The sequence below is a fragment of the Myzus persicae genome, unplaced genomic scaffold (genome assembly GCF_001856785.1).
Source record: "Myzus persicae strain clone G006 unplaced genomic scaffold, MPER_G0061.0, whole genome shotgun sequence".
NCBI lineage: Eukaryota > Metazoa > Arthropoda > Insecta > Hemiptera > Aphididae > Myzus > Myzus persicae.
Window position 1 is genome coordinate 163,673 of NW_019103585.1, and position 16,820 is coordinate 180,492.

The 16,820-nt window shown below is 36.7% G+C and overlaps 1 protein-coding gene across 2 annotated transcripts in view; it reads left to right on the plus strand.

Moving 5' to 3' along the window:
• The window catches only part of LOC111034801 (zinc finger protein 235-like), a 97,004-nt gene that overhangs the window by 49,658 nt on the left and 30,526 nt on the right, over positions 1-16,820 (plus strand). Inside the window, exon 6 of one of the 2 annotated variants that reach the window (XM_022316173.1) lies at positions 11,906-12,071. In XM_022316173.1, the coding sequence (XP_022171865.1) occupies positions 11,906-12,071 (166 nt within the window). Of the gene's footprint in view, positions 1-11,905; positions 12,076-16,820 lie in introns of both variants that reach the window. The other variant, XM_022316175.1, reaches the window with a different exon arrangement.

The window sequence follows — 16,820 nt, forward strand, 5'->3', positions numbered from 1 at the left end:
TATATGATTAATACAGATAAATAGAAAATCAAAATATTTTTAAAAAAATCAAATCAAAACAGAAAATATTTTTAATAAAATACTGTAGAGTACGCAATGCTCATAATCTTAATCACATCTCCGGGACATCTCTTCGAGTTGTACAAAACTAGATAATATTGTAATAAGCGGACGGCAACGCAAAAACGGATTGATCGAGAATCGTTTACGATCAAACCACAGAATGTATGAAATGTTGAAATATATACATATTCTGTGATCAAACGATTAATTAATAATTTGTATGATATCACAGGCGCCAAACAATGTACTTGCAGCGTGTCAATCAAAAATGCTAAGTTCATTAATATGTGTATGATCATTAAACTGCGGTAGTGGTTACTAGAGCTGTATACGATTCTTCGAATTCCGGCCGAAAGGTCCATAAATTATTATTCTTTTAATCGCGTTACAACAATATAATACGCGCATGAACGGGGAAAAAACATCGGACTCAGAGGCGACGGCAGCAGATGTGTCGACGGAGTCAGTGCATTATATTATTATTGTACGCAATATATTATATAATATATAAATGCTCCTTGGACACGCAACGCACGGTGATAAAATATAATGCGAACGGCACGCCACACGACTCCGTGTCAACAATAATAACGACGACACGACGATGTATTATTGCAATCGGCGCTGTGAAAAAACGGTGATAATTTTATTATTATGATATTATTATTGAAATCGCAGTATCGATTGCGCGGCTGGTGCGCGCGAGGAAAAATAAGAACCGTCGAAGGACATCGCGATCCGAATACCACGACGATGGTATTATAATAGGGTATTAATTCGAGATGATGAATTATTGCAGCCCCCGATTCGTGGTTGGCTGGAACGTATACAACTGGTTAGGTCAGTACTTACCTGCATCATGGAGTAGAATAATAATTATGTAGAAGTCACCCATTTGCTTGTTCAAATTTCGACTTCAGCACTTCAACTAAAATAGGTACTTTAGACAAAAAAAACTACTTATGGTTCCCACAGAAAAATTGGTTAAAAATTGAAGAATGGATATTTTGTATTTTTGTGTTGTCAGGCAGAACTGTAAGTACTCGAATCACACAACTACAGCTGTTAGCAATAAGGCAACATGTTTTCCGAAAATCAGGGTTATCCATCAAATTCGAAGCATAAAAACGGTGAGGGGTAAGCATAATGAAAATATAACCACCATACAACAATATTATCTACACTGCGGGTAGTCAGGATCGCGATCGATAAATTATTATGTTGTAATAATGCGCTTTCCGCGAAAATCAATTGTCGCGACGTGTTGCGGCGCACGGTCTTGTGTCGCGCGCGCTGTCAGAGCGCCGGACGGTCGTGCGGCGTGCGCGCACCTTAATCGCAGCTATAAAAATATGATCGTCCCGTGTGCAGAGGTGGCGTTTCTTCTCCCGCCGCAACAGGTATATACCGCTCCGCACCCACCGGCCGGCGAACGTGGTTACCCGCCGTGGGAACTGTGCACACACACACACACACACACGCGTATATACGCATACGATGTTATCCGGACCGTATCGCATCTTATCGTGGTCACGTATCTCCGTCGTATATTATATTCGGGTGCAAACTACGGTTGTGTTTCGATCGTGGCCGAGAGGGCAGTTGATGACCAGCACACGACCGTTTCTTCGGTATTTATGAGGTATATATCGGCCATATATACCGTACACACACGTATATAATATAATAACTGCTGTAATGTGCAACGCCATACCATGTCCTTCGGTCCCATACGCAATACCGCCGATATCAATAACAATAATAATAATAATAATAAATAATATTATATTATGTACCTATATAGGATGTATATACACAATATTATATAATATACCCACTATTGTGTATACATAACGCGCATCTATACTATATTATTATAACGGTTATTATACTGCTCTGGCACGTTGCACTTAACCGCGGAGTAGGTACACTATAGCTAAGGTTCACGATACGGATAAGCGGCGATCGGCGAGCAAAGGAGAAAAAAAATTCGAACCACGAGTAATCCGATCACGCAAATATGTCATACAGACGGTGCATTATGGAAAGAGTACTATGTTTATTATTGTATCTACCTACATAATACTCGTCTGGTGATCGTATATTATATAATCGCACGCAGAGATCGACGGCGTGGAAATTCAGTGCAACCGGAGGGGTTGAGGCGATTTGCGATATATATCTGCAATACGGCGGTGTACATACATCATCCGTTTGAAACGGTTTGAATAGCAAGTAAAAATTGTATTACGATATCGTCGCCGAAGGGTCATCTCGTCGGAGCTGTCGGATTTATTAAATTTGGCCGCGGTCACAGAGCGCTTACCGTGACCGCGAATACGGTCGTATATATTATCATTCGTATGTATTGTTTTATCATAAAGGCATACCTACCGTATATATATGCAGTATAGTGTTAATAATCGATTTAATTTCCGGAAACTTACCTCACCGGAAGTCTTGCTGGCGTTAACAAGGAGGCCGGGGGTGAAGGATGTTCTTTGACTCGGGGTTTCGAGTCGACGTCCGTGACGGCCGAAGGGTCGTATTTATTGTATAATATTATAATAGTACGTCCTCCGAATTGTATTTTACCGGAGAACGACATTCCGCGCGCCACCGACGATCAGATAATATAACAACTTTACTACTATATATACGTTTCCCGGGCTGCCGCGGTCGCTTACCCATAGTGTACTTATATATAATATACTTTATAATTAATAAAGTATGTTGTACAATGTACATGTTACGTGTACGATTATATGTGTACAGTGTCGAGGTCGTTATCGAAAACCAGCGAACCGAAATACACATACACCTATATTTACGCACATAATGCGTACCTATAATAATATTTTAACTCGTATACTTGCATATACGTAAGACGAACCGCGGGAAAGAAAACGAGACCATATGACTTCCTGTTTAGGTATACGCAAGAATATTATCACAATACTCGGCACACGGTAGCCGCCAGTGCGCGGCCGTGTAGGAGCGCATTGTATCGAACCACCCTCGTCCGGCTCGGTGCCCGAACGACGCCTGAGCGGAAACGGCGGCGTGGGGAGGCCTAAACAAGAGGCGTTTTTTGAGAGACGAAAAGTTGCAAAATCATCGTAGTCTATCGTGCAGTGTGCAGCGGTGTTGTCGTCTTCGTCGTGTCGAGTGCAGCAGACGGGTCCATTAAGAAAGAGGAAGAAGTGTACAACCAAAGTATTCATGTACATATTATATATATACACAGATACAATGCATACGTGTGGAGGCCGTCAGAAAAAAAACACTAATGACCGGCTTGCGGTCCGGAGGAAATCGTAATTTGACGGCGGCGGCGGCGGGCGGAGCGCGTGCCACTTAAACGCGGGCGCGCGCGCTCGACAGACGAAACCGATTGAATTGAAAACGATTATATTATTATTATTATATTATTTATTCTATTCGAACAACAATCGTCGGCTGCTGCGTCGGACTGCGGTCGTGTGCTTATGTATAAAACTATAATACTACACCTACCTAACTATATACTATACACTATAGGTATATACGCGTATACATGCGGCGGCGGGTGTAGGGATGAGACATGGTAACAAAACGTTTCCGGCGTAGATGAAGTAGCGTCTCTACGGGAGTCTATAATCTCTAATATAATAATATACACGTTGATAATAATAATACAAATAATAACAGTACAGCTATGCCTGCATTATATTATTCATACCACATTTTTGCGGTCTTCGTAGTATAATAATGTACGCGTCCGTCGACGAAAAGCACACACATAAAAAATTTTTAATTTCTCAGCATCGTTCTTATATCGACTACTCGAGGTACTCGTGTATTAAAATCCACATACAATCTACCGATAACACGCATTAGTTTTACAATAAAACGAATTGTACACACACTCGGCTGCCGTTTAAAGCCTCTCAAGTCACAGGTTATAGAGCCACTATAAACGGCAGTTCACCCGAGTCTATATTTAGTAACACGTACCGTTTAAGTAAATATACAAGTGCAGCTATAATGTAGCAGCAGTACCTTAGAGCAGCATACTTACCTAGTTGAATAAATATTATGAACGTTGGTTACCTATACATGAGCGACAACGAAGGTCGCGATCTGTCTCTTTATTATATAAATATTGTTATACTATGTAATTATAAATATATGATGCATAATAATATATTTCATTATTATTATATCTTATTACCTCAATTTATTAAACTCTTAGCCAAAGCAATCAAATGCGAATTCCGATTAAAACGTGTGGGTTCCCAATTCTCTGTGCAATGTAGTAGGTAGGTATATAATATATTATACGCACAGTATGAGCGATTAACATGCATATACCGGAAACCAGATCGATATATTATTATAACATTTATATAAACAGCAGTATATATTAATATTAATACCATGGGCATTTTATTTCTTCCGTATAGTTCGTATTACGTTTTTTTTTTTGGCTTTGTTAACAAACCGTTTAAATATAAAATATCGATTTTGCGAATACTTGGAAATTGTTATACACAGCTACACAGATGTTTCGAACCCGAGGCAATAAAATTTGATTATGATATTACATAATAATATTATTATTATCCTTCTGGACCTTTCCAAGAGTGGTTTATCCGGAATCGAATAATTTCAACCGACAATACCTCCTGCATATAATAATGTAGCTGCCGGTATCTTGTAATATATATATTTATACATAATATCATATACCTACCTACCTAGCTGACACGCATATTTTTGTCAGGTGCACCTCGGAGCAATATTGTTGTAAGTTCGTATTATTATTATTTCTTTATTTTTTTGTCGGCCAACTGTCGCGAAACAATACCAGAGAAAAAAGCAATTACATCACGTGCGTGTTATTTTTTTAAGGAAATGACTGTGTATCGTGCGCACTCCTATATGTATATGCGCTGGGCGTTTGAAGAGCAATTTCCTATTTCACAAAACCATATGGCGTTCCCTTGTGTGCGTGCGTGTGTGTGTGTACGTCTTGGTCTTGGCCGGGGCGCTGGCGGCGGATCGTAACAATCGCTATTATCTTATTCTTCTACTTCCCTCCGACAATAAAAAAGGGTTTCTGACAGACCGGAACCCCGTGAAAAAAAACACACACTTCTCGGACACGGTCCGAGAAACAATTCTCACAACACCCCCACCCTCTGCAAACTAGGCGATCGAAGGAGGTGGCGGCGACGACGACGAGACTCTCGCGCAAATGGATTGCCGATTTATACGAATGTACTACAATGTAGGTATAGGTACGGAGCACCCAGCACATTGCATATACGAGTATAGCTCGGTGGGTCACATATTTATATTATAATAGTATAGTGTATCGGAAACCTATTGGCATTGGGCATATTTCGACGTATCTAATACATCGTTATATATTATATATATGCATGCACGTTGCGTACTTGCGTAATATATATTATATTCTTCTAAATAATAATGTATGCGAGAAAAAAAACACCGGCTGCGGTGTTTCGATCTCGTTAAAAAGCTAAAAAACCCGTTTACAGCCGATGAATAAAATTCAATGTGCATCGCATTTTCATTCCACCAAATCCTTCGGTGTTTGTCTGCTGGGTACCAATAATATTATATTGCCAATATCACATATGAGAACATTATCGTTCCGTCCTAATATATATTATTATATTATAATATATACGAGCCAATATATTATATATGTATAGTGCATACAGGAGACACCCACCTACCATATTTATCAAATTAAATAATAATATATTCTCTGGTAATCTTGTTCGCACGACACGAATGACCGATCGCGATATAAAATAATTTACATTTTTTCTCAGCCACTTCGAATCGTTTACACGGCGTTTGATATTTTTAATCAAAAGCATGGCTGAAGGCGACGAAGACGACGACAACGATTAGAGACCGTACATAATATAAGCGTGAGTAATATATTATTTTACTGTGAAAACAGCAAGCGACCAGTTTTTTCTTATCTCCTTTCTTCCCGACCTCGGGATAACACGAGATTTACCATAAATTCGAATTTAAAATATCCTCCACCAGACAAAAAAATAGATACCCAATAAGTATATACAACTATAAAATTTAATAACGAATAATAATATTGTAATAACATCTGAAGTTGCTACCAATATAATATTATTAAATGTCCGAGTCCTGCAGCGAATAGCCTCCAGAAACAGCAAGGGGGTGTCCTGGTTCTATATATTTAGTCCACATGTACCATCATGATATTATTATCTTGTCGTTTAATAATATTATTAGGTATATATACCTATTACCTACCTATAGTGTATTGTGTATAATATAATAGTCAATATTGATAACAGGTAAATAATTATTTCGACGATCTTATTTTCGAGCTATTTGTCTATACAGTATACGGGTATATCGTGTACCCATAATATGCGCTGAATAATAAAATATTTGATACTGTGGCGGCGGCGACAGTCTGTGGTGTATATATTTTAATAATATATATAATGCATTATACCTACGCCATATATAGGTACGCCACGAAGGCTCGCGCTGCCGATCAGAATTGATTATTATTATGATCATTATTGTACAGCGGCCTAATAGTGAAAACATGTCGGATCAGCTCCCATTTGGTGTTGCAGTGCCCGTCGTCGTATTGATCGTTTTACAATGGGAACAATGGTCTTGCGAAGGGTTCTCGCAGAAGTCGTTTTCAATATGATTATCATTATTATTATTATTATTATTATTATTATTATTATTTGAGAAAGACGCGCGGTCTGTACGGTTTCTTTGTGGCTCCCTCCTAGCTCCCCGTCCGCCCCATATATGAAAGGAAAACATTATTGTTATTACTATATAATATGTATACATTGTTCGCCTTTTGTGAGCAGCTCACACCCTTATATATACCATCACACACACAAATAAATACATATAAGTAGGTACCTATGTAACTGTACTATATATGTATATAATATTATATTGATCGAATAATTACCAGGCAAGTCACAATTATTAAATTATTATTACAGTATACCTATAAGTGCATATACATATATATAATATACTGTATAGTACTGCAGGTATTCGCCTTGTGTTGTGTGGACGGGAAGATGCGGTGACGGCAGCGGACAGGTGGCGTACCCTTACGATTCGTTCCGACAGTCGTCGTCGGTATAGTACTATATTCATATTATGAACGTTGTGGTGTTTACCTCTTATATAATAATAATAATATAATATACATATGTGATATGTCCGTGTATATATTGTTATAAGAACGTATTATGTTCAGCTATATATCGTCTCGTCCCCGCGCATTTTCTTCATTAACCGACGGCAGTCCGTTATGCTTGAAGGCGACCGGGATTGCTATAATATATATAGGTACGTACAATAATAATATTATACACGCGGGGTCCCGTCAAACAGTATTTGGGTCAGACATCCATTAGGACCAAATGCGCCCCGACATCACTCCACACCCAATTCCCTCAAGTTACGTCTGTTTCAATCAAATTACATGCGTCCCATATGGATGATGATGATGATGATGATAATGATGATTATATGAAGATAATGATGACGAAGACGATGATGTATATCCGAATGTATATTAAAAACGCTTTTAAATAACTATGCGCGCATTGTCATATACACACGCACAAATGCAAACACACGGAAGCTGAGTTATAACATATAAATACCTATAATACCCACCTAGCTATTATACCTTAGTAAATTATTTCCCTACGTCAACGGTGTGGCGCGACGAGACACTGTTATTAAAATGTTTACAATATGTAGGTACGTACTCGTAATATAAATTGTATACAAAATAAATTATTTAAACGTACATATACCTAGGTATAATAAGAATATTCACTGATCAAATATATTTTGATGCCGTTACATGTATATTATATAGTTTCGTGTCAAAAATAATGGACGTCGTTTTTGACTGTATGCTATACTTATACCCTATAATAACCTGACAACGAAAATACGAGATTTATATTATCAATTATGTATCTACTAAAACAGGACGTTTAGCGGCGCATGATGAGATCCGATTAAAATCATCCGTCGAGAGTCGCAAATATAATACAACGTGAACGATCGACGATAATATTATGTATTATATAATATGGAAAATAACACAGGAGTCATTATTTTATATATTAATTAAACAAGCTACTTCGTTATCGTGTACACGTATCTATAGGTACAACGACGGTTACCGAAATATATAGGTGTATAGTGTATATAGTTATATATATTTATATATTTGTACAATAATATAGAAGACTTTATTACCTTTATTTGTTCCTGGCAATGACAAAATCCTGCAGCAGACTATATTGAGCCGCGTCGACTCGAAGACTCGTATAGTCGTATAGTTGCAAAACAATCGATATTAGTGGTACCTATATACCTGCTATTGGGTACTCCTCATTAGTAAAAAAAAATTTTAAAAAATGCGTCATTGTATTGTTGGACGAAAAAAAATATCAAAAAACCAGACTCGGAGACTTTAACGATGGCTGTGGTTACTGCTGCAGCAGTGTCTTCACATGCACGGTTCTGCCTCTACGCGTATCATGTTCATATATATACATTATACATGGGTAATTTATATAATTTATTGCACGGTATATCTCGTTGTGTACCATTCAGACCCCGAATCAATCGAGAGGTTGGTTTTTTTTCCCTCGTCCGTATATAATAATATATGTAATATAACATCAAGCCATGTGTACCTTCTATAATACACATACATACAATATATATATATATGTATAATTTACTTAAACCTCCGGTAGCCCGGCGATACCCATCGTCGTCGTCTTCGTCGTCAATGGACGGCAGCCGGTTTGGTCGGGTGGTTCACGCGAACTGTAAATGGGAACCCATACACTAGCACAGTCGTGTTCTATTCGTCGTATATATTCGTAATATTAATATACACTAGTGGATCGCGTGCAGCACGGAATAGTGGGAAAACGTGTAGATATTATAATATAATATACCCATGGATATTGGTATTGGTACCTATATGCTATATAAAGTCGATCGAAACGTCTGATTATATTTGAGATTGGTATTAGCTGACTCGAGCGCGAGCGCGCTCACAACAATATCGAATATAGAGACGGATAGAGATATATGAAAAACTTCCATCCGACGAATAGTAATAATATATAATAAAGTGGTCATAATGATGGAAATCACCTACGGAGTGATTTAGCGATTTTTCTTGGTCACACCTATACATGAGGCAACAGTATGTACCGCGATCGAGGGGTTATATCGAAGTAATGCATGTACTACAATATAACCCGGGCATGGAGTATAAAAAAATATATAAATACCTAGGTATAATATGAAAACAATAATAATTACAATTTTTTTATTTCGTATGATTCCTCTCGATGATGTGATTATTATTATATTAATACGTGTGTGTATATATCAGCTAGCTATGTTTATATTATATATTATAATAATATTATATGTATAATACGCGCACGTCGGAATAATATAAATATTATAATATACGCTCCGCGTGACGCGCACGGAAACCGGTACGCGGCGATGGAAACACGCAAGTGCCCGCGACGTTTCGCGCTGCAGACTCCCCTAGGCCGGATGACCGGTGCAGCGACGGCGGCGGCGGCTGCTGCTGCTGCTTCTATGGCCATCGGGTCCGTGTCGTGCGGACCTCTCTCGCGACCTTGGCGTGCGCCGAACAGGTGCCGACTTAACTATCCTCTGCCCCCCTCCCCCCTGAACTCCTCCCGATATGACTTTTTTCCCGTGTTCGGGCGCGCGCGCGCTTCCCGACAGCCAGCGGAGTATACCTGTAATAGTCGTAATACGCCGCGGACGATATAATAATAATATTATACCTCTACAGCCGCTTAAATACCTTCCTAGCTGCCGAGTGTAGGTTAGGTTTACACATATAATATATATATATGTAAATAATAACTCGCCGTTCAAATTATATTCGGGTTTTCGACTGCTCGCTGTTTGAGTTGGTTCGTTTTGCGTTTATCGTCAAAAAATGTCTGCGCGTGGTATAATTTAATATTGTAATAATCGCAGGAACCGCGCGTGGTTCGTACATAATATCTATTATGGGTACCTAAATAATATTATAATATGTGTATTTTATGCTGCAGACTGTGCCCGAAATTTCGTTTTTTCCTCCCGCAGTGTGTTCACGATTCATAGGTGAACAGGTGCCAGGTGATAGAAAAACATTACATTTGTCGACCAATTATTATTATACACGAAGTGGGATTGAGAGAACTAATAAATAATTATACGGCCATAATTGCACGGTGTATGCACGTGCTCGTGTCTTATGTGTGCATGTACGAGTATGACGACTGTGCTGGCGCAGAACTTCTGAACTTCTGGGTATAATAAGCGGGCGAAAACGCGTTGAAGTGTTGATCGAGTGGTTGGTACATGAGATCATTTGAAGACTGCACCTATATATACTAAAGTAGTTTGGGATTAAGTTTAGCCCCCCCCCTCTTTCCACCCATTCAATGTAACCTCCTCGTATTCCACGATTGCAAGCAATAATTCCATATGTATGTTTCTATTTAATCTATATTACCTAGTATAATTGAGTATGTTATAGCCGTTAATGCTAAAAAGAATTGATCATTGACGCTCAATATACAATACAATAATAAAAATTATTTCAATGTTAACAAGACGCATTAAAATATTAAATAATAATATAAGAATGTCACGAAACATCCATGTGACTGATCCAGGGGGTTACTCTGACGTCTTTATATTATGTCCATATAGACGCCACTAAACACGTAATATTATTATTACTATTATATTATATAGCAATATAAAGCATATTTACATAGGTATAGTACCTACTACCTACGCTTTACGCGCGATCGACTGTAATGTGAGATACGCAAAAGTGCAGAACGATGTATACCCAGCTGTATTATATAGTACCTATCACATATATTTTAATAGATTATTTTACCCGCGAGACCGTAAAATAAATCATTTCTGAACAAACCGTACCTACCCGTAGTATACCTATATACACAGCCAACACTGTATATTACGACGAACGTTATGACGCCCGCAGATAAACCGCGACCGCGGTTATGGTTTTTATACGATAGGTGTGAGCGTAATGTGTATAAAAGTAATATTATTATTTATTATTATTGTCCGGACACCGGAATGACCGCGGCGCCCGCGGACGCCTGTATATAATATAATACGTCGTCGTCATTCTTCGCGAGTCACATACCTATAACATTATATTATTCGTATTATAAATACTATACGTCGTTGATGGTTTTTAATTTTTTATCGCCGGGTTTTTTTTTTGCCACGGATCAATTACAATATTACACCCGTGACATTATTATATGATAATAATATGCCCAACCCAAAGTCCGGTGGCCGGTGTGTTTACGATTCGAAATCGACGTATATGTTAAAATAATAAATCGCGCAATATATACCGGTATAATAATAATGTATAGTGGTCGTCGGCGGCGATCGGTTTTTACGACCCAGACGGTAGAAAACGGTTATTTCGTATTTAACGTCCTCGTTGAAAACTCAATTAAAACCGTCCGTAAACGACAGCAACACCGCCCGGCGCGGACTATATACCCATATAATAATATCATAATATATAATACGTGTAATAGGAAGAAAAATACGATATAATAATAATTATGTATACGTGTGGCTGATTAAATTGATACGTTATCATATAATATCAATATGATTATTATTATAAATTTTAATGTGGTGTGTTTGCTTGCAGGAGAAACCGCACAAGTGCACACTGTGCGCCAAGTCTTTCCCGACGCCCGGCGATCTGAAATCTCACATGTACGTGCACAACGGATCGTGGCCTTTCAAGTGTCACATTTGTAACAGAGGATTCAGCAAACACACAAATCTGAAAAATCACCTGTTCCTGCACACCGGTAAGTGAGTTGTAGTTTGTTTTTATTACATGTTTTGGTGATTCTATACTAATTGCACACTGAAAATGTTTTCACCGAGTATAAATCGATGCTGATCATAATAATAATCGACCTATAATGGGATTTAAAATTTATAAAGCCCATAAATATATAGTACAACTGTCTGTGCATAAATAAACCGTTTTGGCGCACCCAGGTTTTAAGTACGAGTGATTATATTTTTAACGAGATTCAGTCAATGTCTCCGTAATAATAATTAGCATTTTAATAATTTTTGGAAAATGATCTATTTTAACTTTTATAGACTGCTATATTCATTTAAACGGCCTTCAAATAATCACCTTAATTAATATAAGTGATCATTTTATGTTTATTGAGCTTTCAGTAGGATGATAACAGCATGACTTTTTCAGAAAATATTACCTACAGCAGACTTAATTATATAATGCTACCTGTATATTTCAATACACACCACTTTTGCGAGGTAGTCGACATCATCATCAGATAAAATATAATATTATTAATAATATGCACCTGTATAGTGTATACTAACATTAGGACGAATATTGCCCCCGTACATACTGGTCGTATAAAAATATTTTCATTATGTCAGAGGATCGTATGCCGAGGGCAATCGGTATTTTTATTACGATCATTATTATCATTTTTTTTTTTTTACTTCTCGTCGACTCGACGGTCGCTGCACGCATATATAGTATATACTTATAACGTACCTATATGTACCGTGCCACGTTGTCCAGGTAGGCGATCGTCTCCACCGTGGTCGCCGGATGGACGGGATTTCGGGGACCCTATGTTTTTTATTTTTATATCTCTTTAATCCCGCGCGTTAATGGAATTCGTGTTTTCGCCTCCCATCGCACATACACACTCGCGGCCTCGACAGAAGTACAGACTCTGCTATACATATACAAACACACTTACACACGCACGTGTAGATCTTTATATATATACATATACGCACACAACGTAGGTGGGTTGGTATTACGTAGACAGGTATAGACGGTAGGTAGGTAGGTATTTGGTACATGTACATAAAATATAAATATAGTATGTATGTGTGAGTGCCTGTGCTTCGGGGCTGCCCCAAAGTGATACGATACCTGGTCCACGCCGCCACCGCCGTCGTTTTCATATTATTATTAAGGCGGCGGCAACAGTAGCTCGAGCTGCAGCGCCCGTTGATAATATACTATACACGTATACACTATATACATAGGTAGCAATAATATGAACCATTGACGCTTAGGTTCTCTGGAGACCGGCTGAAGTAGATGTATAAATGTAGATACTTGATAGAGAGAGATAGACAGCAAGTGAGAGATGTACTTTCGAACGTGCGTGGTATCGGCTACCGGACTTTGATGATATATACGCGCGTGTTGGTCGTATAAATATTTTTTTTTTATTATTATTATTGACTGTGCTGGTTTGCGGGGTTTAAGTCGATTACAGACGACTAGAACAGCATAATATACATAATATGATGTTATTATATGTTCTTAGTAGCATTCACACTCGCATATTTACGTCACGTGTAATGGAGGCATGTGCAGCACGATGCAGCGTGTATCTGTACTATCCATCACTTGTGACTTGTGATTGCTGCACCACTGCTGCAGTTACACATTATCAGTGCTATCAATTTAGGCACAGGGATATATGATCTTCGATATTCAGTTTTTAACTTCATCTTATTATTATATCACCTGCAGGCAACAAATAGGTATCAATATAATAGGTATCTATTAAATATTATATTCACCCAGAAATCTCAGAACGAACGGTGCGACTGTATTGTGAAAACTAGTTAAATTTAAATTAATTGTGTAATAATGCTTAACAACTGTGCAATATTGGAAAATTAAAATATTCATATAAGAGGTAACAATATGGGTACAGCATATTTGTACTTTGAATAAATATTCACAAACATATATATATTAAAATAATATGCACCTACCTAAATAATCAACTATTTATACGTTTAACCGCACGTTATTAAAAATTATTCTGACGCCCTTGAGGCTTTTATAATTTCATATTCAGTTTTTTTTTTTAATATTAGTATTCATACGCACGCATAAATAAAAACGACGTTTTTAGTTTGTATTTAATCATAACACATAGGTATTTACGTGTTGCGCTGGAAACTATATCATAAACAGTAATAAAGTTGTAGGTAGCGAGAAATATATTGTTCATTTCAATACGATCTTTAAAAGAACTCAATCTAATTTATTTTTATACGTTATAACTTATAAATTATAATATTATATTATGTAGAATACTAAAATGGATATTGTGTTTATAATATAACCCATAAGTACTACTGCCGCGATTAATATTATATTTACACGACGTTGCCGCGTACCGTCGTGATGGTAAAAGTTTTTTATTTTTTTATTCAACAACCGTCTCGATTTAATATAAACTCGTGGTATTAATTAAATTAATATTATAATATGCTCATTACGACGTTTTAATAGAGTCATACACGCGTCTTACATCGGTTTTGTTGTACTTTTATATTTTATATAAGTTATATTGTAAGAAACAGATATATCTGTACCTATACTGCATCTACGACAGCTGCAACTGCCGTAAGTGCTATTAGGTTATTTCTTCATAGTTTTATTATTTCTTAATCGAGTGCCGTATTGACATAAAAATGTGTGCATGTATATACAAATCACGTAATAATAGATTCGATAAATTAAAAAAAATCCATATACGTAGGTCTTAGAATAATAGGCGCGTTTCCTGAGCGTAATATGTATAATATATTAGTTCCCTATATAATAAATATATCATGTACATTATACGTAGGTACAATAACATATATAGTATAATACGTTCCAAACATTGCGACCATTTTTACACCAGGTGTTATTGTTTTTTTTTCTTATTATTATTTATTGGGTAACGTTATGTTATTATTTTCATATTATGGGCGCGTGCCTGCAACCCGTGTGGTTGACAAGTTGGAATGCGACGCGACGCGCCAACAATTATATATTTTATATTATCATTATTATTAGTTTCACATAATTCATAAGTATAACTTATTATAAGTCGTAAGTATTACGTAGGTTTATACGAGTGTTATATTATTGCATATATATATACACTTATGTATGTATACTTAAATGGGTACACATGGTATCGCCGGCAGTCGGCATTTAAATATACATATATATATATATATATATTTATACGTTTATATATTTTTATAAATATATTATTCGTATTATTGCAGGTTAGGTATACCTAGGTATAGGTTGGTTAGGTTAGGTAACACTTGCTTGATGCATTTGCGTTTACAATAATTATAATATTATCATAGTAAACCTAAACCATGTGTATTGATCATTTTTCCGATCGACGCAATTTTTTTTTGCCATAACATATAATAATCGCCCTCCGGCCACCGACGACGGCGTTGTGTACACATTGTAGTTACCTATATAATACCTATATGTATATAGTTGCTGTGGATACAAGCGTTGCGCACCATATTATGTACCTATACCTATATTATATATGCGGAAATTTAGACCTTGACACTGGTGTAGTGCAAACAGGCGCGTGTCAGCTTTCGAGGGCACGCCGGTAACGTTTATACCTGTACATAAACATATTATACCTATGTTGCCCGACTGCTGCACGCTATATAAAGTGCACGTAATAGCTTTGGCGTTTTGCGTTTAAACCCGTTCTTGAACTTGGACGCGAAGGATATTAATTCATACCTCTCTCAGTCTCGTTCATATTTTGAAATCGAATTTCAATACGCCGTAAATCGTAATCATAATATATTTTATATTTACAATTTTATTGACTGTTGTGTTATACGATGGTTATATTTAATCGGAGCTAAAATATACTAATATTGATGTTTATTGCTTATGCTATTGTTTGAAGAAAGGCTATAAATAGTGTAATTATTCATACTTCATAATATATATTATTGGTGCTAGTTGGGGTGAATAATATATTAATTTTTGATTTTACTATATATGTTCAGTTGTGTCGTTCAAAGTTGGTCTTATTTTAATTTAATTTTTACCGTTTTTGTCAATGATTTCTATAGATACACTTGAAATCCCGTTCATATTTTGCATATTATATTTCTAATATTTACCAACGCAGTAATTGACCCACAGTACTGCATGAATGGTTTCCAAAATGGTTTTTTTGCGAATAACCGACCGATTTGAATGCCATGTTCGCTTATATTGCCCATTTGTCAGGCGGGAATACATACGCCTTAGTATAATAAATACAGCCATTACCACCGTATTTGTCTCATAAAATGAAGACTTCCACAAACGTTCGCGAGAGACACGCATTTAGAAATGCGTACTAAATAAATTAAGCCGTTAACGGTTGTCTTTTACTCGTTTTTCCTGAATAAAATATAGTTTATTCGCTTACGAGCATTACTAAGGCAGGACTATAAAACCCAACCAGTTTCGTAATTAATAAAACAAAAATAAATATAATACTCACTAAATACACCATAATAATATATTGTTTTAATAGTTAAAACGACAATTCAATTTAATTTATTGTCCTCTTAATTCCTCGGAGACCTACTTGAAAAGTAGAACGTTGTCACCAAAACAATAACATTATAATGCCTGAAAACATAACATTAATGTTGGATATAGATATTTTAATCGAGTATTTCAAGTCGATTGAATTTTATTACTGATTAAATATTTT